The following is a 26,396-nucleotide window of genomic DNA, read 5'->3' as shown; positions in this document are numbered from 1 at the left end:
GAAAGAAACAAATAATTTTTGAGTGGGGTAGCTTAATGATCAAGTCTAGGCCCTAGTATGGATATGCTATTCATGGTAATGTTAAATTCTTAAAGTAAAAGTGACATTCTCCTTAATCTTCATTTTCATCCTTTTACTTAAATTTTTAACATTACCATGAAATGACTCAGGATGTTTGAGAGTGGTTCCAGCCTCATTGGATTTCATATGGAGAAAGTAGAATTTTAGATTTCATTTAAAATCCAGCAGACTTATCAGTTTTTCAGGATTTCAGGATTGGGAGATTGTAATGTTTCCAGGTGACACCACCTGCCCGGGCTACCCCTGCCACCAGTAGAGGACGTGGTCTACCTCCTATAGCTCCTACTTCTAGTTCTTCAACGTCTAGATCACATCAGACTCCACTGCCATTTCCACCTGCACGGGCACCAGCATCTACATCTAGAGGGAAAGGGAAAGCTGTGGCATTTTCTCGCAAGAGGGGCAGAGGAAATCAATAGGATTAGACTTTCATTTTATTGTATATGACATTATGACATGATGAGATACATTATCATATTTTTTGTTGATATTTTGAGGCTGAGTTGGGACTTACTATTCAGGACATGATTCAATGTTATGTGTGATTTTAGCGCTAGAAATGATATTAAACATCTTATATATTAGTTTTTTTATCATATTTATGTGTCAATGTATTTATTTTATGTTGTAGATGGTTTAGATATTAAAAAAATTGAAAAAAAATGAAAAAAAATGAATATTTTTGTGCCAAACGATTTTTTCCCGCTTTTTTCCGATTTTTTCCCGATTTTAACGATTTTTTCCGCTTTTTTCCCGGCGCCGATTAAATCCCGATCGCGATGTGTGCAACACTGGTATTTATTTACTCAAAAATTTGACTTATTATTATTTTATTATTTTTTTAATTTTTTATTTATTTTTTTAATCTAATTTAATTTTTAATTATTTTTTAAATTTTATTATTATTTTTATCTATTTTTTAATTAATTTTTTTTAATTTTTTAATTTTTATTTTTGGATCCTCGAACTTAGCCTTTGGAAAAATCACCTAGGACCTAGGACTTAGGACTTATGAGGGGATTAAAACATTTTCTAACCCTCAAGACACTTTACATCATGACTTTTACAATTTTACATCTCAAAGGGGAAAACCCATTTGACATAGACCCTCATAGACCACCCAGTTCTGCGACCAAATATAATCTAGCAGATCAACACACTAGGATTCCTCTAAGATTCTAATGACAAAATTCATTTCGGCTTTGGGGTTAGGCTGAAGGAAAACTCTGCCGATCATGGATCGGTGAGACAAAAAACTTTCCGGAACGTAGATTATCACTAGAAAATTAGGTCCACCTAGGTAATTTACATACATGATTCAGCTCTGCTAAGATTATTTACAATTCACACATGCAGATTGGGTTTACAACATAAATTGATCAAGTCAGCGATGACTGTCGAATGGCACGGACACGTAAGCGCTATCCCTTTTGCGAAGAAAAGGGGGGGACTGCTATGGGAAGTTGACACGTAGTGGTCGACAGGCCCCTCAACTACAACTCCATGTTGCTCCACCTCTTCTCCAGAGGCGCATGAGCACTCATGGCACAATCGTCATTCTTGTCTTCCCTGTCAACTTTCGTTGAAGCAGCCTTCGAGTTAGAAGCCTCCTCCTTGCCCTTCTTCCAGGGGCACTAAGTGGCGAAATGTCCAAGTTCCCCACACTTGAATCATCTGACCTTGGAAATATCCTTCTTCTTTCTCTTTTGCTGCCCTTGCTATCCTGATGATGCGGGAGCTGCTTCCTCCTCTTCCTTCTTGACCCGAGCTCCTTTGCGCTACTCCCTGCCTTGGTCAACCTCCTGATCTCTTCTTGTCGAAGAGATGCCCACATCTCCTCCCAACTGGGGAGAGTCGCTCTGCCCAAGATACTTTGGGCAAATATCTCCCAGTCCTCGGTGATTGCATTCAGGGCAGTCCTGACCATGAATTCAGGATCTGGTGTAGACCCCACGAAAGTCAATTGATCACGAATTCCTTGCAACCTGAGGAGGAAGGGATCGATCTCTTCTCCCTTCTACATCTTGTACTGTCTCAGCTGATTTTCCAATAGCATTTTCCATTGAATGGAAGTCCCCTGGTACAAGGTGGTCAGCATTTCCCACATCTCCCTTGTTGTGTCCTCAGCAATGTGTGGGACCACATGATCTTTGACCCTGTCTAGTGTTGGGACAGGAAAAAGGTATGATTTCTCTTCATTAAATGCTTCATTTATCATTCATCCTTATAAGATTATCTCCGTTTATAGATTAAAATGAGGAAAATATCAGCTAAAGTAGGAAGAAACTATTTGGTGATAAAATAGGCAGATTAGTACGAAAAACTAATTCTTTGCTATCTTTGTATGCAGAGACATGATTGGGCAAAAGCTGTTCAGTTGGCAGAACAGCACGAGGCCATAAAAGGGAAAAGCCATGGTGTCTGGGGTAGACAAGGAAGCGGAAGATCAGTTCGAACACTCCTGTTTTATCATATGATCAGATTTTATATTGCGAAATCCTCAGGATCTCCTGATCCTGAGGATTCGCTTTTATCCAAGTTTCTCTTTATGTTATATATAGGGCCGAAAGGCAACTAGATAAAAAGTTCAGACTTTTAATTTGTAATTATTCTTTTTTGAAGCATAAACGTTGTTAATTCAGTGACTCTGTCAACTGTTACTTGAAGTTAATGAAAGAAGGTTGCGTTTGATACATCTCCATATTCTGAGTTTTTATTAAGCAGAGGCTTCTGGCGACTCTGGGCCTAGTCACAAGAAGTTCCATTGCTCCTTTGTGTTATAGTTTTATATTCAATCTTTGTAATTGATTTAATGTTCAATTATTTCATTTATCGTGAAGATTTGTGATATAGATTTATACTGCTATTCAATTAGATTCATATTGAAGTTGCGAGATATACTTAAGTAGCGCTTTGATTGGAATGAGTGAATGCGTGTTTAATTGCTGTTCATTTGAATAGATGTTATCATAGATCTTGAAAGACAAGACTGATTAACTTCTACAGATTGCAATATAGAACATTTGCCATTTAGGAATCCTTTATCGCTGTTGTTGTTCAAATACTGATTGTTGATTGCTGTTCATTTATTATTGTTGTTCAATTGAGTAATGCAGATTGATTTGGGTTGTTATAGATTCATAGTGTTGTTCGATAGTCATAGTTTCTTTACTTGATTAAGTGTGATTAGTCTTAAGCTTATATGAACGATTCTCAGTGTAATTCTTATTTGCATTCAGTTTCAATTGGTTTCGGAACAAGTTGCATAGAATTACATAGTGGGTTGAGAGCATTTCTTTCATAGATAGTTCTTTGCAGAGTTGTGTGAATTGAATTGAAGAATTAGCCTTTAGTGATTGAGACGATTCATCATTAGATAACCTCTAGCTTCACTACACATACTGTGTTGGCACTCTTGAGATAGAAAGACTTACCTTGGGTTGACAACTAATGTAGGGATTAAGATTGCCTGTAAAAAGACATCTAGACATCTTAGTGAGCCAACATCTAGAATCATGCATTTAGCCTTCGCCTCGGCCTCCTCGTACTTCTGCAGTGGATCAACATCGACCAGAATAACAACTAATTTCAAGACATAGTCCTTGATGCGATGCTTGTCTAGGATTGCTAGGATCCTGGCCTTCCACATGACAAAATTGGATGCTCCATCCAATCTGTCTTGATTTGTTAGTCCATTGAACACCATCTCTGCTAAAAAAATATAAGACTAGTTCTCTTCTCCCTCTCCTGCTACTAATCCAGCAAGACTCGGATCTAGATTTCTTTGGCGCAAGAAACCCTCTAAGGAACAAGCTCCTCTAGACTCCCTCTAAGTCCTGATTTCCTTCACGAAAATCCTCTTACCAAATGTCGAATCACTCCTCTCCAATCCTCCTTTGCTGCTGCAACTCGGATCTAGATTTCTTTGGCTAGAAATCTGTCATGATAGTGACTCCCTCTACCTTGGCTCTCTCTCCACAGACACTGTTCTACATCAACAACAACAACGTCCCACCAACTCCACTGATCGAATCTGCTCTTCTCCTCCAGCCCTGACAACTGACTGATTTGAGCCTCTCAGGCTCTGCGCTGGCCCAGAGAGCTGACGCAGTCACTGCGTGAGCTCCTCTCGGGTACTGCATCACCCTCTACAAGCTTGAAATGTTGATGCAGGAACTGCGTGAGCCTCTGCATCACTTCTCTGGCTCTGCATCACTCCTTCGGCTACTCTTCTGCGTCTGAAACAAGGTTGTCACTCGGGACAACTGCTTCTCTGCAGTAAATTCATTGGATCTCCTGGTTGATGTCTTCAGTGTCCTATGATCTGCAATGCTCTGATACCATGTGAAAATTTCTGAATCTACACATCAAAAATCCTACTGCAATCACTGGTTTATCATCTCGTACTTGTTTTTACTTTCAACAAGTTATTTAATTATTTAAACAACGATGAAAACAGTATTGCAGAATACACATACATACATATCATGAACTGAAATAGAATGAGACAAATACACAAGGGACACCATTATTTTTGGACAAACGTCCTCAGAAAAACCCAATGCGGGAAAATCAGTGCAGCAGCTCTGAGGGTTTTCTATTATTAAGCAGTAGTTCTGAATGCAACTCTAGATGCCCTCTCAGCTATCCAGTTACAAAGACAAAAATATGCTGGCAGAAACCTAAGTGAGATTACCTCACTTCACCCGGCAAAATCTCTCTGATCTGTCAACTGGACTGACTGTCCCTGGTTACAACTGTGCTGCCCCTTCGCAGTAGCTGCGTGGGCCTGTGTGGAGCACACTGGGACACTGCGTCAGCACTGCACTGCCTCCTCTGCCTCTTGGAGCTCTGACGTCAGCCTTCTCGGCTGGTCCTGCTACTCCTCGGCTGAATTCGGACTTCTGTTGGAGGGTGGCTCTACCCCTGCGCTGGCAATGCGTCAAGCAATGTGTGGGCCCTTCCTGGCCCAACATCATCCTCCCTGGGTCTGCACTACCTCCTCTGGCATTTCTCTGTCTCTCTCTTCTTTGTATTCGAGGTCTTGGAGAAGATCTTCCAACCTCAACTATCCCTGCCCCTCTACTACAACAGATCACTTGTTCGATTTTCTCAGCAAACCTTGCCCCAGAAAAATCGAACTGACTGATCTTTGAAGTGTATCTAACTGACCCTCAAGCCTTCTCTTATACTTTTCCTGTTGATGAATCAATGGTCGAGATTAAGTCCCTAATCAACGGCTAAAATTAAAATAGACTTGATCATCGTCACTTAGAAGTTTCTCACCCATATCCTTATTAATACCCATTAACATTTTTATTTTCCAATGTTTAGACTTAGGAACCCATTAAAAATATTAATTATTTTAATAACTCATCATCCGGGTGGAATTTCTCTAAACGATTTCTGGGTTCTAGAGATCTCATGTATTCTAGCCCCTCCACAAAATTCCGTAGCTAGAGCACATCCGATGTTACCCAAAATCAACAGGTAGCTTCTTTGCGTTTTGTCATTTGCTCGGGACAGTCTGTTTTGACTTTGATTGTACTCTCTCTATCTGTTCCTTTGCTGAACATTTGATAATAATAATAAGAAGAATTGATTAAGGGTTTCCCCACATTGGCATTTTTTCCCTGGATTGAGTCAAATCTTGTGTCCTCTTGTCTTGGCTAGTCCTTTACTCTTGATATTTATGTTCTTTCTTCAATTACTGTCAATGCGATAATGTTTTATGTGATTGCTTAATGGAAATTAAAATTGGTCACATAAGGAACATTGAAGTAATTGTCCTAAGCGAAGAACATGTTATCTATATTAACATGGTATCAGAGCTATGGTAAAGACAAAGCCCAAGCAAGAGTGAGAGAAAGCAATCACTAAGAGTTCGTTGACAAGCCCGCTTGACCCTTGCAATTCTAAAGGTAAGTCAACATGAAGTTCAGTGTCATGTCCCTTCTCAAACACATTTGTAATAGGGTGTTTCCACACATTTTTGCACAAATTTGGTTAAGGGATAGAACACAACATTTTCGACTTAGGGGCTTAGGAGGAAATTTGTTAAAATTAGCAACTAGGGCCAAACTCCATGTGGGTCATCTTATTTATGGCAGCTGATATTTTTATTGGATTCCTCTCATTGAGAGGTGTAGGATTGATCTAAAGATCATCCGATTCCGATAAGTATTCAAGGAGTTATGAATTTATTTGTGTTATAAGACAAATTGTCAAGTCGGTCAACAACTTGAGTAGACTCAGAAGCCCAATAGTCATGTCTATTCATCATCTACGTTTTAGTATAAATAAGAGAAGACTTGAAGTCATTTTGGAGAGACACTCTTCATGTGATCTCCTCCTCTCCACGTCTTTTGGTTTTTGGTGAAGGAGAGAGACACTAAGAGTATGCTGGACTAAGTAGCTGATACCCTAGCCACTGGTGATGCCCTAGACGCAGTGATGCCCTAGCCATAGTAAGCGCGGGCTTATGAAGAAATCTAAATGCAGTCAATGGGTCAATAGAACGCAGTCAATGAGACCTGTTCACGCAACAAAACTTCACATTCCTCTCTGCCATTCCACGTGAAGTTTGGATACATGTATACGCTATATAGTTATGACAAAACTCGCATATAACAGTAGCCGCAGTTGATGAATGACGAAGCCGCAGGGAATGAAGTAGCCGTAGTCAAGGGAAAATGACAAAGCCGCAGGGAATGAAGAAGCCATAGTCAAGGTATATGAAGCCGCAGTCAAGACATAGGAAGCCGCGGTCAAGGAGAGGGTAGCCGCAGTGATAAGGAAGAGCTGCTGGGAGCTGCAGGTGGCCGCAGGAAGGAACTATTATAGCCGCAATCAATGCATATAGATCTCGGTGGTATCCCTGTGGTAGTTTAGATGCAATGAACGACAATAACTCAGATTGTACAACGAAAGTTACCTTGGGTGTCATCTCAGTCTCACATATGTATATGTTACTGTTTCGGCATTACCAATGATGAAGCAGGTTTCAGTGTTGATCAAGAGCTTCTCGGCATACCTATGAAAGGAGACATATAGTGTCAATAGTCATCACAATATTCAGATCTAGTATTCTTGATATGAATAAGTATCTCAGAGGCAGTCAAGATGATAAAGATCATAACATCCTCAGCATGATGAAAGAAGCAATGATCACCAAGTCAAGAAGAGTCAGCTTTGGCAAGGATCAGTGTCTAAGATCATGATCTCACAAATGATCTCATCCTACAGTAATGTGCAGTCACGATCTTCATAGGTGCAGAGATCATCTCAATAATAATCTCAAGGAAAAGTCATGGTGCAGCAATGATGCTCTCAAGAACCTTGCAGAGTAATGAAGTTCTTCATGTAGTAGTGATGATCTTAGAGGTGCAACAAGGATGATGATCCTAACAACATGATGATGAATGAAACAACATGATGATGGGCATATTAGTAATGAGACAGCATGATGATGGGCATATTAGTAAGGAGCAGCATGATGATGGGAGCAGCTCAGTGACTAGGTGCAACACAGTGACGGGTGCAACATGAGTACAAGCTACATCACTATGTTAAGGTGAAGCCATCACCTTGGAGAATCAGTTGAAGCAGAATGTCTTCAACTAATCTCATGTATCATCATGATAGGAAAAGATATATGCTCATATCTAGATAAGTCAAAGTGTTGACTTCTATTGTAAATGTACTATCTCTCTCTCTCTGCTGAACTTTGAAGAACATAAAAGAAGAATTGACGAAGGGTTTCCCCACATTGGGGTTTGTTCCTGGCTGGAGCCACATCTTGTGTCCTCTTGTCTTGGCTTGTCTTCTGTGATTTATATTTATGTTCTATCTGCAGTTTACTTTAATGCTGATGTGATTGCTGACTGCAAAAATTAAATAAATTGTTCTAGCATAGAACATGCCTAAAATTAACATGGTATTAGAGCTGAGGTGAAGACAATGCCCAAGCAAGAGTGAAAGAGCAATCACCGAAGATAGTTGGGAAAGGACAAAAGGATCAGTGGATTCCTCATCCCTCTTCAGATTCACTGAGGGTGAAGTCGAAGTAGAGAATACTATCAGAATGGCGCAACGAAAGTTTCTGATGGCCTACCTAAAGATCACTTCATTAGGAAGTTCGGATCTAAGGGTGGATAGAAAGGCAGATAGCTAGTTCGGCCATTATGCGAAGGAGTGTCCGAATGGCAAGGACACATCACTTGATGATGATAACAATCATTCCAGGGACATCTTCAATGATCAAAGGAATGACAGGTAATGCAGGTCATCAAGGAAATGGTCGACTCTTCAAAGAAAGCAAGGAACCCCAGGTATGAAGAATCAAATGTTGTTTCTGATAAGTAAAGAAGCATTATCCTGTATTGGCCCTCTCCTTCAGATTCTTTGGGAATTTGGCTTATTGATTGTAGTGCTTCAAGGCACTTCATCGGATAGATAGGTGCACTCTCTAATTTGGTAGAGATGAAAACAATCATGGGATTATACTTGGAGCCGATGCCACCTATCCCATAAAGGGTGTAGGGAATTTTATCCCTCAATTGAATAATGGTAACTCAATTCATTTACAGAATCTCTTTTATGTACCTGATCGCAAGAAGAACCTGGTGTCCATTTCAGCAATGGAAGTCAAAGGTTTCAGGGTGGCACTCATCGATGGAAAGGACCACAGGTTTGGAACAACCCGAGGGGTTTGAGATTCATGATCGGGAATCTCATGTATACAGGTGGAAGACAACACTCTATGGCTTGAAGCAAAACACCCCAGGCATAGTATGAGAGGATTGATAGTTGTTTGATGAAGCTGGGATTCGCTAGAAGTGAAACCGATACAAACCATTACTCAAAGGTTGTGGATGTTAAACCTCTCATACCAGCACCTTATGAGGACGATCTATTTTTGACAGGTGCAGACCCTCTCATTTGCAGAAGTAAGAGGGAGTTGGATTCCAGATGTGGAATGATAAACTGCAAGCCTGTGACTCCCTCGAGGATCTTAACTTTCAAAAGTTATATGGTAGTGATGTCAAACCAGATTTGGGAAATGCCTCTGAGTTTCATAAACTTATTCCCGTTGATGTTCTTGGTGAACTTCCGTCCGGACATATGTTTTGCAGTTAGCATGGTGAGCTCATATTTGGTTGAGCTTCACTGGATTAGTGCCAAGAATCTTCTGAGATATCTTCGGGGCACAATCTCTCATGGATTGAGATACACTGCCGGAAATATGAAACTGCATAATTATTCGAATGCTGACTGGGTATGCAGTGTGGAGGAACATTAGAGCACTTCTCAGTGCTGGCTCTCTTTGAATTCTGCTTCGATATCATGGATGAGCAGGAAGCGGAAGTCAGTTGTTATAAGCACTGCTGAGACCAGATACATAACTACGAGTATGATCTCGTATGAAGCTGCCTGGTTGTGGAAGCTCTTCAGTGAGCTGTTTGTACACATGATGAATACCACTGTGATTCTCTATGACAACCAGAGGTAGGATTCGATTATCCCATATTCGATGATTGCTCCAGCAGATAGACATTATATACTACCTTATTTGGGATATGGTAAGTCGATGAGCAAGGAAGCTCCATCTCTGTGAGATGATGTACAAGTCGCTACACTTTGTCAAAGCCCCAGTGGAAAGATCAAATCTGTGATTTTCCCAAACGACTGGAGTCGTCGAGAGACCCTTGTAAAAGGGTCTTGCATGTTGCATACATTGAGCTCTAGGAGCTCTAGGGGCTTGGGGTACTTACTGGAGCAACATACGACCACAGGATGACTCATCATCCCCTGTTGGTGCACTTTGTATAGGGTAAAAGGTTCAACCTTCCCGTGTGACACCCCGTGGCGACTATGGAATAGGATGATTAGTTCTCCTGTGGGTCAGGATGATTCATTCTCCGTGGTGACTATGGAACTGGATGATTAGTTCTCCTATGGACCTGGATGATGTGTTCTCCATGGCGTTGTGGAACAGGATGATTCGTTCTCCTGTAGGCCAGGATGATTAGTTCTCCGTGGCATCCACTGGACAGGATGATTCGCTCTCCTGTGGACAGGATGATTTGTTCTCTTGTTGAGGCATCCTACCCATGCAGTTTGGGACTCATGGGAAGTACCTCTCATTTGATCAATGAGCAGGGAAATGAGGATAGGTACCATAGTAGTACCGATGGATGCATCATTGTATCTACCATACTCCCTATGCTAGGATGACCTTCATTGATCTGGGATCAATGATACTGATCTGGGTCCAGTGAGAGTGGTACCCACTATGACACTGACTTCGGGTTGGTAGAGGACTGGTCTGGGACCAGTGGTACACACTTTGAGACTGACTTTGGGTCAGTGGAGAATGGTATGAGACATTCTCGATCAATTCTTCTTCTTCATGGTTAAGCAGAGCTGAGTAAGGCAGTGCAGAGCACTGATGGCAGAGATAGTACAGTCGGACATATGGATCAGCGGATGGAGTTCTCCCTAGTTGAGAGTGAGTGTTAAAATTAGCAACTAGGGAAAAACTCCATGTGGGTCATCTTATTTATGGCAGCTGATACTTTTATTGGATCCCTCTCATTGAGAGGTGTAGGATTGATCTAAAGATCATCCGATTCCGATAAGTATTCATGGAGTTATGAATTTATTTGTGTTATAAGACAAATTGTCAAGTCGGCCAGCAACTTGAGTAGGCTCAGAAGCCCAATAGTCATGTCTATTCATCATCTACGTTTTAGTATAAATAAGAGAAGACTTGAAGTCATTTTGGAGAGACACTCTTCATGTGATCTCCTCCTCTCCACGTCTTTGGGTTTTTGGTGAAGGAGAGAGACACTAAGAGTACGCTGGGCTAAGTAGTTGATGCCCTAGCTGCAGGTGATGCCCTAGACGCAGTGATGCCCTAGCCGTATTAAGCTGCAGGCTTATGAGGAAATCTAAACGTAGTCAATGGGTCAATAGAACGCAGTCAATGAGACCTATTCATGCAACAAAACTTCACATTCCTCTCTGCCATTCCACGTGAAGTTTGGATACATGTATACGTTATATAGTTATGAAAAACTCGCATATAACAACTATAGCTGCAGTTGGGGAATGATGAAACCGCAGGGAATGAAGTAGCCATAGTCAAGGGAAAATGATGAAGCCGCAGTCAAGGTATATAAAGCCGCAGTCAAGACATAGGAAGCCGCGGTCAAGGAGAGGGTAGCAGTAGTGATAAGTAAGAGCTGCTAGGAACTGCAGGTGGCCGTAGTAAGGTAAGGAGGCTGCAGGAAGGAACTGCTGTAGCCACAATCAATGCATATAGATCTCGGTGGTATCGCTGTGGCAGTTTAGATGCAATAAACAATAGTAACTCAGATTGCACAATGAAAATTACATTGGGTGTCATCTCAGTCTCACATATGTATATGTTACTGTCTCGGCATAACCAATGATGAAGCAGCTTTCAGTGTGTAATATCCCATTTTCGAGATATCCCTCAAACCCAAGCAAACTCTAACCAAATACGTACAAATGATATAGTAACCGAGAAGCTCAAAGTGATAAAAATAACAGTGGTGCAACATATAATAATGTAAACATGAAATATAAGCAGATACTTGAGAAATGCAGAGAGAAATGCTAAGCCATTTTATTATACTGAGTAATGGAATGAGTACAGGAGGTGATCAGAAAGATGGCACCTTGACTTGCACAAGGCAAGTGAAGAAATACACTCAGAATAGTAAAGGAATGGCCTCTCTCTGAACTGTGTCCAAGCTGCTGGAGAACTGCTGTGCCGCTGCTACTGCTGGAAATCAAATGAGGATTTGGGGCTATTCCCCTCATCAGAGAATGCTAAAACTTTGGAATCAGCCTCTACTTAAGAAACCCAGAAAAACCCAGAAATCTTTTCTGAAATAACTGACCCACGAAAATCGCCCCCTTGAGGATCCATGCAATACCTCAAGGCTCTGCGCTGCCACTAAATAAAACCCTCCAAAACTTTGCCTGAAACTCAGCCAAAATCCTCCAATATGCAAGGGCTGGTCCCTTGCTCAATCTCCCAGCTCAAATCCTCCTCAAAACTGCAATCTGGAACTCCCACCAACAAGAACTGCGTCCCTCTCTCTCAAGACTGCGTAGTCCTCAAATGCTCAGCTCCTCCTCTACGTGGAAGATCAATCCTACTGCAAAATACTACTGGAAACTACCTTGCCCGAGCAGGCACTCGAAGTCCCCCGGGGCTAAGGGTGAGATCTCCGCACGGAGACACTCGATGCACTAAACAGTGCTGCAGACAGGCTAAACAGCCAATGCTCTCTAAGTTGAAGTGACTAGCTCAAATGCACATAATCGAATGCTAAAATGAGAAGGCTCCCCTCTTCTTTATAGCGTTGGCCTCTCTCAATCTCGAGGCCCACCTCCTCCAACGTAGTCCCTCTCTTGCCATGTGTTCCTTTCCATCTGCGCAGTCCCTCCAAGTGTCTGCGTGGGCCCCATCTCTACGTGGTCCTTTGGCCCACTTGGCTTCCCTTTAAGTCACAACATTGTGCTACTAGGGAGTGACTTTATTCTAAAAGTGAGTTATGCCCCCTTCTCCTCACCTTTTTATTTATAAATAGCTATAGAAGGCAAAATTGAGCAAAATCGAATACTCCAATTAGCCATGGCTAATTAGGAATATTACAGTCTCCCTCGGAAAAATGTTGCTTGTCCTCAAGCAACTGAAGTGATGGATGCTGCAAAATTTTCTCACTCTCCCAAGTGGCATCCTCATCCGGTAAATTCTTCCACCTCACCAAGAATTCCTGGACCGTCCTGCTCTGCAGTTGCCTCTCCCTGGTATCAATAATAGCCTCTGGCTGCAACACCAAATGCCCCTCATCATCCGTAGGTGGTAGCTCATATGTCACTGTCACATGCTACCCCAATGCCTTTTTCAAGCATGATACATGAAAGACGCTATGAATCTTGCTACCTTGGGGCAGCTCCAACTCATACGCAACCTATCCAATCCTGCGTATCACCCTGTATGGCCCATAAAAGCGGGGCTTGAGCTTCTCAACCCCCTTCTGCTTTAGTGACGACTATCGGTATGGCTCTAATCGTAGGTAGACAAAGTCCCCTACCTCAAACTGTCGCTCCACCCGACCCCTGTCGACATACATCTTCTGCTGGTTCTGCGCTGTAGCCATATTATCCTTGAAAGCTCGGAGAATATCTTGACTCTCTTGGATCCAAATCTTGGCTCTCGGAACCTTGCTAGCACCAAACATCACGTCAGCAAAAGATAAGGGATGATATCCATACAAAGCATAGAATGGTGACATACCAATGGACATGTGATGTGTAGTGTTGTAGCAGTACTCCCCCAGATGCAGCCACTTTAGCCATGCTTGCTGCTGCCCACTGACATAGTTACGCAAGTAGCCCTCCAGCCACTTGTTAACTATCTTTGTCTTCTCGTCCGTCTGTGGGTGATCACTGGTACTCGGTGTCAACTCCGTCCCCACCAACTGGAAAAGCTCCTGCCAAAACCCACCCATGAAACAACTGTCCCTGTCACTGGTGATGGTCTTAGGAAGACCATGTAGCCTGAAGACCTCTCTGAAGAACATCTCAGTCACTTGCGTTGCTGTGTAGTGTGTGGATATGGCGAAAAAAATGTGCGTACTTTGTCAGTCGGTCAACGATGACAAAGATGCAATTCTTGCCCTGTACCATGGGCAACCCTGTGATGAAGTCCATCGAGATACACTCCCATTTCCCCTTCGGAATGGGAAGAGGCTGTAATAATGCTGCGGGATGGCTCATCTCCCCCTTGTTCCTCTGGCAAACATCGCACTCCCGGACATGCTGGAGTACGTCCTCCTTGAGGCCCTTCCATGAGAACCTCTCTCTAATGGCCCTATAGGTTTTGGTAAATCCCTGATGGCCGGCCAATGGTGAATCATGTGATGCCTGAAGTATCTTCTTCTTGAGCTGATATCCCTCAGTTAAGAAGATCCGGTCCCTGTAGTAGATGATCTCATCGACCACCCTGTACCTGTGATCTGCCACCTGCCCATCCAGAACCTCACATGCAAATCTGTCCTTGGAGTACTCTACTAAAAGTCGAGCCCTCCAGTCTGCATCCAAGCTCATAAGAGACAATGTCGCTGGTCTACGTGAAAGAGCATCTGCTACCACGTTGTTCTTACCCTTGACATACTCAATGTCAAAGTCATACGCTTGGATCTTATTGATCCACTTCTACTGCCTCTCCTGTAGCTGTTTCTGCTCCAAAAAGAACCTGAGGCTATTGTGATCAGTCCTCACCCTGAACCTGTTACCCACTAAATACTGCTGGAACTTGGCCAATGCATGCATGATGGCTAGCATCTCCTTGTCGTATATAGAATACAACCTCTCGTGTGAAAGGAGCTTCTGACTCTCAAAAGCTATAGGGTGACCTCCTTGCATCAATACTGCGCCGATCCCCTCTCTCGATGCATCACACTCCAAAACAAATGGCTGCGAAAAATCTGGCAATGCAAGCACTGGGCAGCTGCTCATAACCTCCTTGAGCCTGTCAAAGGCTTGCTGCGCTGTATCCGACCAACTAAATGCCCCCTTCCTTGTTAGATCTGTCAGGGGTGCAGCAAGCTGCGAGAAACTCTTGACAAACTTCCAGTAGTAAGTACAAATGCCAATGAATCCTCGAAGTTCTGTCACGTTCCTCGGCTCCGACCAATCTCTGATGGCCCTAATCTTCTCCTCGTGGACCCTCACTCTGTCAACTCCTATGATGTGTCCCAAGTATAACATCTCCGTCAACCCAAACTCACATTTGGAGAGCTTGACATAGAACTGCTGCTCCTCCAAGATGTGCAATACTGTTTCAATGTGCTGGAGATGTTCCTCCCAAGTCCTGCTGTAAACGAACACAAACTTCCTTAAGTGACTGCGGAAGATGTGATTCATGCAAGACTGGAATGCACCTGGGGCGTTGGGTAGCCCGAAGGGCATCACCAAAAACTCAAAGTGCCCATAGTGACACCTAAAGGTGGTCTTGGGAATGTCTTGTTCCCTCACGTGAATCTGATGGTACCCATATCTCAAATCAATCATTGAGAAGAACCGTGCTCCTCTCAACTCATCCATCATGGGGTACCTGTTCTTCAGTGTCTTCTTATTCAGGGCCTTGTAGTCAATGCACATCCTCAATGTGCCATCCTTCTTCTTCACCAACACCACGGAAGAAGCAAAAGGACTCGTGCTCGGCCGAATGTGCCCAAGAGCCAACAACTCCTGAATGGCCCGCTCAATCTCATCCCGATAGGCCTTGGGATGCCTAGAGGGGGTAGTAATCACTGCTTGTATGCCTTGCTCAAGCTCAATGGTGTGCTCAAACCCCCAGTTTGGTGGCTGTCCTGGCGGAATCTCCCAAAATACTGTGGCATACGGATCAAGGATGGACTGTATCTTTGGGTGCACTGTCTGCCCTGTAGTCCTTGCCTCTGATGCACGCAGCTCCACTGCCCACTCTATGTCTCCCTTCCGGAAGGCTGCCTCCATTCAATGAGCCGAAACAGTTTGAGGCAGATATGTGTGCTGTCCCCGTATCTTCTCATGCCTCCCTGTCTTCTCATCATCCCACTCCATCTCTAGGGCCTTCCAATCTGTCGTGACCTTCCCTAGAGTGATAAGCCATTGAACACCCAGTACTACGTTGGTGTTCGAAATATTGACCACGAAAAAGTGGTTAGTCAGTGTGTAGGTGCTCATCGTCACTGATAACTCTGGAACATAACGAGCACACACCATGGTCTGATCTCCTGGGACCAAAACTGAAAATTCGTCGGAGATCTCTGTCTGTATACCTCTCCGCTCAACCATCTGTGCATCGATGAAGTTGTGGGTTGCCCCACTGTCAACCAAAACTGATACTCGCTGGTCACGTACTGTCCCCCGTATGCACAGCGTCAAATACTTGGGGACTCCTCGCAATGCTGCAAGGGCTCCTCCGGTAGGTGCAAAAGCTGCACCACCTGCTGCTGGTGGTGGAGGCGATAAGGGACCCTGCATGGCATGACTATCTCCTACCTCCACATCCTCCTCCTCATCCTCTTCCCCGCTGCTCTCGGAGAAGACCTCAATAAAGTGTGCTTTGCCAGCCGCACATCTATGTCCTGGTGCCCACGGCTCCTGACAGGTGAAGCACAACCGCTTCTTCTTCAACTCCCTCTTGGCGTCATCATCAATCTGTGCTTGTCCTAGATTCGCCTTTGGAGGCGGAATCCTCACGTCCTTCCCCTTCGGCTAGAAAGCCTATCTCTGGGGGTAAGGTGTCCGGGTCCTGGGTAAGGCATCCTGTAAGTCCCGGGTCCTGCTGATAGCATCTTGGAGTGTAGCTGGTCTAGTGGACCTGACTAGACCCCGAAGTGGCTCTGCTAACCCCTCAAAAAACATGTACATCCTTCGTGTCGTGGATAGATCTGGTACCATCACCGAAATCCTCAAGAAGTCTGCAATGTAGGTCTCTGGGCTCCCTGTCTGTTTGAGCCTCGTCAGCTCAACAAAGTGTTGTTCCAGATCCCTCCGGTCAAACCTCCCCATCAATCTCCTAGTAAACTCGACATACGTCATCATTGTGGAACGTCCGAGTGTAACCATCCCATGGAACCACCAATCCTGGGCCTCACCATCCAAATGTAATGTTGCCACCTTGATGGCCTCTGCCTCTGACATCTGGTTAAGCTGGAAATTGATGTCCAGTTTCTCCACCCAAGACCGTGCCGAACTATTTGATGAACCATCAAACATAGGCAAGTGGAATCTACTAGCTGTGCGGTGGGTTTCCATTGTGATAATATCGGTGTCCTCTGTGATGGTCGCGGGTCTACTATCCTGCTAGAGCTGAGCAAAGTCTCTGAATGAGAGAGCATCCCTGAACTCCTGCCCATAGGCCTGGTACTCTGCAAAATAATCGCCCATGTGACCGGGCTCTGCCTCCTGCTGGGCTCCGGCCCCCGTGTCTGCTCCTAGGAAAGTGGGCATGGTAGAGCGTGTAGGGGCGTGCGAGGCCATTTGTTGAGTAGTATCACGCTGAGTGGCACCCTACTCTGGAAAATAGTGGGATGTACCCGATCCCTCACCAACCTGGAAAACTCGTGGGTTCTCACGCTGTCTAGCCTCTATTGCCGTGAATCTCTGCCCCATCACCTTGATCTGCCTCGACAGATCCTACACTGATTTGAGGAGCATGTCCGCAAATCTCTTCCCATCCTCATCTGCCATCGGATCCTCCTACTCTGCGTCCACCACAGGCTCCTTCCGTCCTGCGTCCACCACAGGCTCCTCCTGTTCTGCGTCCACCACCGGAACACAGTCCCCCTCTCCGTAGGTGTTCTCCAACTTATGCCCCGTGTCTCTATATCTCCTACCTATGTAACATATGTAGGGCTTTTCCCCCGGTGTCATAGATTGCTAGCTCCACAGGCTGAGCCAAATCTATGCTCTGATACCGCTATAATATCCTGTTTCCGGGATATCCCTCAAACCCAAGCAAACACTAACCAAATACGTAAAATGATATAGTAATTGGGAAGCTCAAAGTGATAAAAATAACAGTTGTGCAACATATAATAATGTAAACATGAAATATAAGCAAATACTCGAGAAATGCAGAGAGAAATGCTAAGCCATTTTATTATACTGAGTAATGGAATGAGTATAGGAGGTGATAAAAAAGATGGCACCTCGACTTGCACAAGGCAAGTGAAGAAATACACTCAGAATAGTAAAGGAATGGCCTCTCTCTGAACTACGTCCAAGCTGCTGGAGAGCTGTCGTGCTTCTTCTACTGCTGGAAATCAAATGAGGATTTGGGGCTGTTCCCCTCAGAAAATGCTGAAACTCTGGAATCAGCCTCTACTCAAGAAACCCAGAAAAACCCAGAAAGCTTTCTAAAGTAACTGACCCCCGAAAATTGCCCCTTTGAGGATCCACGCAATCCCTCAAGGCTCTGCGCTGCCACTGAATAAAACCCTCCAAAACTCTGTCTGAATCTCAACCAAAATCCTCCAATATGCAAGGGTTGATCCCTTGCTCAATCTCCCAGCTCAAATCCTCCTCAAAACCCCAATCTGGAACTCCCACCAACAGGAATTGCGTCCCTCTCTCTTAAGACTGCGCAGTCCTCAAATGCTCAACTCCTCCTCTACATGAAAGATCAATCCTACTGCAAAAGACTGCTGGAAACTACCTTTCCCGAGCAGGCACTCGAAGTCCCCCGGGGCTAAGGGTGAGATCTCCGAACGGAGACACTCGATGCACTAAACAGTGCTGCAGACAGGCTAAATAGCCAGCGTGCTCTAAGTCGAAGTGACTAGCTCAAATGCACATAATCAAATGCCAAAATGAGGAGACTCCCCTCTTCTTTATAGCGTTGGCCTCTCTCAATCCCAAGGCCCACCTCCTCCAACGTAGTCCCTCTCTTGCCACGTGTTCCTTTCCATCTGCGCAGTCCCTCCAAGTGTCTGTGTGGGCCCCATCTCTGCATGGTCCTTTGGCCCTCTTGGCTCCCCTTTAAGTCACAACGTTGTGCTACTAGGGAGTGACTTTATTCTAAAAGTGAGTTATGCCCCCTTCTCCTCACCTTTTTATTTATAAATAGCTATAGAAGGCAAAATTGAGCAAAATCGAGTATTCCAATTAGCCATGGCTAATTAGGAATATTACACAGTGTTGATCAAGAGCTTCTCGGCATACCTGTAAAAGGAGACATATAGTGTCAATAGTCATCACAATATTCAGATCTAGTATTCTTGATATGAATAAGTATCTCAGAGGCAGTCAAGATGATAAGGATCATAACAGCCTCAGCATGATGAAAGAAGCAATGATCACCGAGTCAAGAAGAGTTAGCTTTGGCAAGGATCAATGTCTAAGATCATGATCTCACAAATGATCTCATCCTACAATAATGTGCAGTCGTGATCTTCATAGGTGCAGAGATCATCTCAGCAATAATCTCAAGGAAAAGTCACGGATGATGCTCTCAAGAACCTTGCAGCAGTAATGAAGTTCTTGATGCAGTAGTGATGATCTCAGAGGTGCAGCAAGGATGATGATCCCAACAGCATGATGATGAATGAGACAACATGATGATGGGCATATTAGTAAGGAGAAACATGATGATGGGCGCAACTCAGTGACTAGGTGCAGCACAGTGACAGGTGCAACATGAGTACAAGCTGCATCTCTATGTTAAGGTGAAGCCATCACCTTGGAGAATCAGTTGAAGCAGAAAGTCTTCAACTGATCTCATGTATCATCATGATAGGAAAAGATATATGCTCATATCTAGATAAGTCAAGGTGTTGACTTCTGTTGTAAATGTACTATCTCTCTCTCTCTGTTGAACTTTGAAGAACATAAAAGAAGAATTGACGAAGGGTTTCCCCACATTGGGGTTTGCCCCTGGCTGGCGCCACATCTTGTGTCCTCTTGTCTTGGCTTGTCTTCTATGATTTATATTTATGTTCTATCTGCAGTTTGCTTTAATGCTGATGTGATTGCTGACTGTAAAAATTAAATAAATTGCTCTAGCATAGAACATACCTAAAATTAACAAAATTCGACTTAATTTGGTTGCTAGTGTAAGGGGAGGGCCACTCACGTGGGAATTCGAACTAGGCCATTCGAATGGTTTGGAGGGAATTCGAAAAGCTGGATGGAGGGGCCCACATGAGGCAAGGAAGGCCCACGAAGATAAAAGGAGGAGAGAGCTCTAATTTGGATTCATTCTTACACCTTGCAATCAAAATTACTTGACTGTTCGCTCTATTGTTTAGCTGAGTCAACCGGCAGTTTAGCCATGAATCTCTCAAGCGGGAGATTCATCCTTTACTTCGGGGGACCATCCGTGCTCGCCCTAGAGAGGCAGTTCCATAAGTATTTCAAGAGTTTCGAAAGTGTGTACAACACTACCATTCAGCCACAACAGGGAGTGCGTATTTTTGGCTAGCTGGAGAATACGCAGGGGGGAGTTTGGAACTATCAGAGCCAAAATCCCAGCAGTTTGATTTACAGTTACCTGGAGCCACCACTAGGCTCACGTGGGAGTTGGAAGAAGGAATTGTAGAGTTGGAGCTGGATGGGAGAAGTAGGAGATCACTTGGAGAGCCATTTGAGGAAGATTGCTGGAGTTGGAAGAGCAGAGATTGAAAGGATCAGTGACAACAACAGAATTTGAAATTGGAAGAGGGCCAAGCTGTGAAAGGTCAATTTTTGAAGGTTGGAACCAAGGGAAACCCTTTCTGGGTTTTTCTAGGTTTTGGGCAAGGATCACACTCTTGATTTTATAGAATTTTCTAGGTAGATCTACGGGGTCAAACAGGGGTTTCAACTCAGCCAACAGCTAGACGAGTTAAGGGGAATTTGAGCCAAAATTCTGAGGTCAACATTTGGCCAATTCCTTTGTGGAGTTTTCTGGGTTTAGGCCAAGGAGCAAGGAGCTGGAATCTCATAATTTTCTGAGCATGGGAAGCAGTGATTCCAACCCTTTGAAGTCAGCAAACATAGCAGTTTCCTGCTGCAGCGCAGTTCAGTTTGGTGTAGCAGTTGTAGCAGCTTTCAGTTCAACATTTTCTCACCTGGGTTTTGTCAAGCTTGTCCATTGAGACAAGTCCGAATGCACCATACTATTTTACTATTGTATTTTTCTCCAGAAGAAGTAATAAAATGGCTCAGCAGTTTTCTATTTCTAGTGTTTCCATGGGTGTTGTTGACCACTGGAGCGACACCTGATGATTATATGAAGACTCCATGCCCAAGGATGATCCAGAGGACACATGTACCATCAAATATCATTAGTCAACAAAGTTTTTTTAACTCTACTTCTATCTTCTCATCATCTTTCTTGTACCTAGATTCCATACCATGCAAGGAATTGTAATAAGTGATACTAGTAATAACAAGTTTTTTGAGTCTGTAACAGGCCTAAGATGTTGGGACTCGATCAAAAAACGAGTACACCTTGGAGTGTTTTTTTTATCCGGTTAATTATCCCTTCTTTTTTAGAGGCGGATAATTTTCTCTGTTTTTCACTCATATTTTACCCCAAAGCCGAGGTGACGGTTTGAAGGTTGTACCCCTAACACATCTTAATGTCTAGAGTCGATGTACATTACCATACTAGATCACACAAAAAAAATTGTGGAATTTGTCTAGGTCTAAGTAGGATTTTTTAATAATTAAAAATTTCCCGCAAAACGAAATTTTTTAATTATTTTTTATGTAATGGTGTAAATAAGTGGTCTTAGGAAATGTCTAGGGCGTGTGACTACTCAAATCATCTTTAGAGACCCAGCATTATCCTAGGACCCATTTTGGGGGTCAAAAAACAACTTATAGTCTCTCAAAAACCATTTTTCCTAATGTTAGTAGCAAAAATGAGGAAAAAATTCAAAAAATGAATAATTGTCAAAATTTAGAAATTTTTTCAAAGTCAAAATAAGGCAAACAAGTGACAAGGGAAATTGAGGGGAAGTGAAATGGAAGTCAAAAGTACCACGTTGGTTGAATGAAATGTCACATATGGCTAAAAGTTCACATTCGATAAAATTCAAATATTATGGATTACAATTTGATGGGGCATCATCTAAGTCTAAACTTTAATAAAGTGGGTGGAGATTGCACCCCACTTCACTCCACCTATAAGATAAGTAGGAGGAAATCCAAACAGCAATACACACATGCCCATTCGAACTTCCCAGCATGAAGTCCACACTGCCATGTGACCGGTCAAAGGTTAATAAATTGAGTTTTTATTAAAGTTAATTTATCACGCTGTTTGCACATGTTACGCTGGCAGTCCCACTTGTACATTTCAGCTACACGCAGTCACTCCAATCAACACTTCAGCAGCACATTGGAATCAATTTCACGTGGGAATTAAAGTCCACTTGTCTCAACTTATCATCAGCTTATACACAAAATCAATGAATGGACAAATTTACACGTGTTTGGAGGACTGTGGGTACGTGGGACAGCGTTGATCTAAAGGTTCATATGTTTCAGTTAGAAGCTCGTTGAGTGGGATATTTTCCCTACTTAGTCTAGCAGTTGTCTCATGAAAATATTAAACATATCAGTCAAGGGAACTCGCTGCCACTTCAAAGCAGTCTACAAAAAGTATGAACAGTGGTTTGTTGTTTCAAATTGCAAGGTGTCACACCATGGCTTTTTTTTATTACAAATTCATTGGGAATGCACTAGAGTTGGAGTTTACAGCAGCTAACTAAGGAGTTGTCTGCCCATTCCACCAGCATTCATACACATGGCAGCAGTGAGACACACAGGTTACCAATGGATGAACGCTGATTCTCAAGGGAGATATACACAGCCAGTTAGGCAGCAGTTTACAACAGTGATCTCCAGCACTTGGACAGTTCTTTCAGCCACTTGCAAATTCATTTTTTGCTTTCGGATCTTCACTCTTCCACTTGTCACTTGCACTCACATTGGGATTGGCTCCCATTTGCCTATTTAAATGAGCTTTGGCTCTCATCTTTTTATCTTTAGAACAAGTTGTTGGGCTTGCAGAGACTCTCTGGATTTTGTATTCATCTTTCATATAATAAAAGAGACTTTGGGGTACTATTGTGTTGGTGTTCTCCTTCCATTTCTTGAGGTGATGTTATTTCAATTTTTGTGCTTTATATTCTATATGTATGTTTGATTATGCTAGTTATCATTTTGCCACTTGTTTGGATTAACATATGCAAGTTATCTTGTATGGTTTTTGGGTTACAGAAATACTCTAGGAAGAGGAGCACTAGAAGATTTGGGTGAAATCTCTAGCCTTCTCCTCCATTGTATAATCTAATCCCTTATGATTGCTGACATCTTTTTCCAAGTGTGTAGAGATCTTTAGATTTGGTTGAAGGATTTACTTGGGCGTGGGGTAACTCTCCAATAGACGAACTAACTCCCAAGATCAAGAATAGAAGGACCCAATCGGTTTGCCTCAAGGATCTCATCAAACGATTTTGAAAGAGGGAGTTTCCTTTCCTCTAGCTTATTAAGATCACATAAATTTAAATTAAATATTTTTCTTGATCAATATCTTGTGCTTTCAAGGATTTTATTTGCTACCTAGAGCATTGTTTTAACTAGACAAGTATGGAGTTCTACTTGCATGTCTTGATCTAGTTCTTGTACACTAATTGTAGATTATCATTTTAACTATTTCATGTCATCTTTGTCTCCATTTCATGATTGATTTTCTTTCAATTTTTGAAGCATTCTACTTTTGTTTTAAGTAAAATACAATTTCATTTCTTAAAGAGAAAATACTTGGAAGGAATTGGTTGTTTATATCTTTCACACTTATCTTATGATGATTATTTCTCATATTAGATTTTGCTTATAAATCTTAAAGAAATAATCTATTTAACTCTAACAATTCTCCTCGAAACTCACATCTCTTTTTTAACTTAACTTTTCATTAGGGACCACCCCCCTTAGCTAACCTAGGAGATAGCTTAAACGGAGAGAGAAGGGATTCAATGTGACAACCCCTTCTTTCAGTTCCCTGCCAGCAATCACACCTTGTAGGGTTGAAGGCTTTTCTCACTGACTTGTAGGTACATGTAGGTGGCAGGGTCAATATCTTTGGCGCCATTGCCAGGGACAAGCTTTCTTGTACCTAAGAAATCGACTAACCTTTTGGTTTTAGCATTTGTGAACTTTAGATTTAGATTCTTGCTCAAGTTGCAACTCTAGTCAATCCAAATTTTGCAAGAGTCTCGACTAGGAGAAATTCAAGTGGTCTAGTTAGCCCCTCTCCTGATCCTGAAAGGGTTTTTAGAGAGAGGTTGAATAGACTTTCTCTTAGTAGAGCTCTTGCTAGTCTTGGGCAAGAGGCTATTTCTGATATTCATCTGTTTTTTCAAGAACAAGTAGATCTTAGCATCATGAATGGTCTTTTTGCTCCTTGTGACTTCACTAACATAAATGGCTATCCTCACAATATCCCTGACAAGGCTATTGAAAAGTTGCCTTCCTTTCAAGGTAACAATGCCATTAGTGCTACATCACATGTGAAAAACTTTAATGTTTGTATCTTTAAATGATGTAACACCGCTAATTACGAGGATGTGAAGATCAGACTTTTTTGTTTTATCTTGAGAAGAGGATGCTCTTGATTGGCTCACTGAGCAACCTGCTAACTCATATAACTCCTTACAAGCCATTCTAACTGCTTTTTTAGATAAGTTTGGAGAGAAGAAGGAAAATAGGCATTTGATCAATGTCATTAGCAACATGAAGAAAAATGAGAATGAAACCATGGAGGAGTTTAACAACAGATTCAATGAATTAGTAAAAAGCATGTCTGCTACTGTTAAACCTCCTGATGAATTTCTTTTATGCTCATATCTAGATGCTTTTGGGGTTGACACTGCCTATGAGTTGAGGAGGAAGGAGCCTACGAATCTGAGTGTAGTTCAATCTGAAGCCTTGAAGATAGAAAGGGCTAGAAAGCAATCAGGAAAATCTGAAATTCCTGGTTTCAATAGAGGGCCATCGAAACCGAATGATTCCAAAGGCAAGGCCAAAGAATAGACTACACATGATCCCATTAAGGAGTTAACCCAACTCATCAAGAGTCTGGAGGCAAATCACACCAGTCAAATGAATTCTATTCAAAATCGATTAGTGGCCATGGAAAAAAATCAAGGTGGGAGATTCCAAATAGAGGCAATGATAGATGGCAAAAGAGAGGACCTCCTAATGACCATAGGCCACCTAATCCACACGAGTCTACAAACTTAGTTGATGATTCCATGCCTTATTGTAGACCTTGCGATGACATACATGATGAACTCACTTGTCCTTATGCAAGAAGGATCCTAGAAGGAGATATGATGGGAACAAGTGAACAAATCAATGTAGTTGGAAAAGAGCATCATTTTTCCTTGGAAAATTGGATGGGAGTTATGTAGAGTAGTCAGAAGGTAAATAAAAAGTCTCCATCTTCCTATAGTATAAATAATTTTGAAGATTTGGATAGGATCACTAAATTATATGGAGAGAAGCCTTCATCAACTCACATTTTATAGATAGCCAAGGATAAGGGGAGGGGAAAGAATAAAGAAAGAAATCATAGTAAAACTTTCACTCCACCCACATCGAAGTTGAATATTGACATGGGAGGATGGATTAATAATGCTAAGATTTTAGTTCCTATCTCTGAAATCATGAAGATTCCCTCCCAAAGATATAAATTGTTGAAAGCCATTGATGCTCCTAATGGAAAAGAAATGTCTAATTTTTCTAAGGATAGATATGAGGATGCCCCTATCACTCTGCAAGGTAGTGATATGTGTAGAGATAACAAAGACCACCAACCTTTTTTCATCACTACATTGGTCAATGGAATGCTTTTACACAATTGTATGTTTGACTCTGGGGCATCATCTTGTGTCATGACTAAGAAAGTCATGAATCAGTTAAATTTGAGGATTTCTAGACCCTACCACAACATTTGTGCAATGGATTCAAAGATCATTGAAGTGTGTGGTTTGATAAAAGATCTTCAAGTCCACTTAGCTGTACATCCTGACATTATGAACACCATGGATATCGTGGTGATTGATGTCACTGATGCTTGGGGGATGTTATTATCTAGAAAGTGGGGAGCTGATATTGGGTAGTTTGCAAATGGATTTAAGTTATGCTACCATCCCTAATAGTGAGGGCATCATGGTTAGATTGGATAGGGAATTGGAGAGAAAGTTTCATATAGAAAATCCCAAGGAGCCTCATAATGAAATTGTGTATGAATCTGATAACTTGGGAAACTATGCTATCCTGGCTAATTCTTTTCCTCCTTTGGAGAAGGAGGTGGATTGTAAGAAAGATGGAGTTTGGCACATGAATTTTGATGGTGCCCATTCTAGGTATGGTAAGGGTGTTGGAATTGTCCTTACCTCCCCTCTTGGTCACATATTCAAGTTTGCCTATAGATTGGAATTCGATGTCACCAACAATGTAGTAGAGTATGAGGCTCTATTGTTGGGTCTTGAGTTGGAAAAAGACTTGAGTATACAGTTGCTTAGTATCAAGGGGGATTCTAATTTAGTCATTCTTCAAATTAAGAATCAATTTGCATGCAAGAATGATAGATTAAAGAAGTATCGAAAAGTTGTTTGGGTTAATATGGAATATTTTGATGCATTAGACCTTCAAGCAAGTCCTAGGGAAGGAAATACACAAGTTGATGAGCTGTCTGTTGCTGCATCTACATTACAGCTTGGAAAGAA

At 42.5% G+C, this 26,396-nt stretch overlaps 1 protein-coding gene across 2 annotated transcripts in view; it reads left to right on the top strand.

Annotated features, from left to right (window-relative positions):
* The window catches only part of LOC149152269 (rhodanese-like domain-containing protein 9, chloroplastic), a 327,951-nt gene that overhangs the window by 266,971 nt on the left and 34,584 nt on the right, over window positions 1-26,396 (top strand). The window contains exon 6 of one of the 2 annotated variants that reach the window (XM_089441245.1): window positions 2,432-2,722. The exons of the other annotated variant lie outside the window; for it this stretch is intronic. Coding sequence (XP_089297371.1) covers window positions 2,432-2,439 — 8 coding nt within the window. The 3' untranslated portion in view covers window positions 2,440-2,722. Of the gene's footprint in view, window positions 1-2,431; window positions 2,723-26,396 lie in introns of those variants that run through there. 2 annotated transcript variants of the gene reach the window in all.

The sequence above is a fragment of the Pinus tabuliformis genome, chromosome 9, assembly GCF_031772625.1.
Source record: "Pinus tabuliformis cultivar Carrire ecotype Pingquan chromosome 9, CPIR1, whole genome shotgun sequence".
Taxonomy (NCBI): Eukaryota; Viridiplantae; Streptophyta; class Pinopsida; order Pinales; family Pinaceae; genus Pinus; species Pinus tabuliformis.
This window is presented reverse-complemented; position numbering and strand designations above follow the sequence as displayed.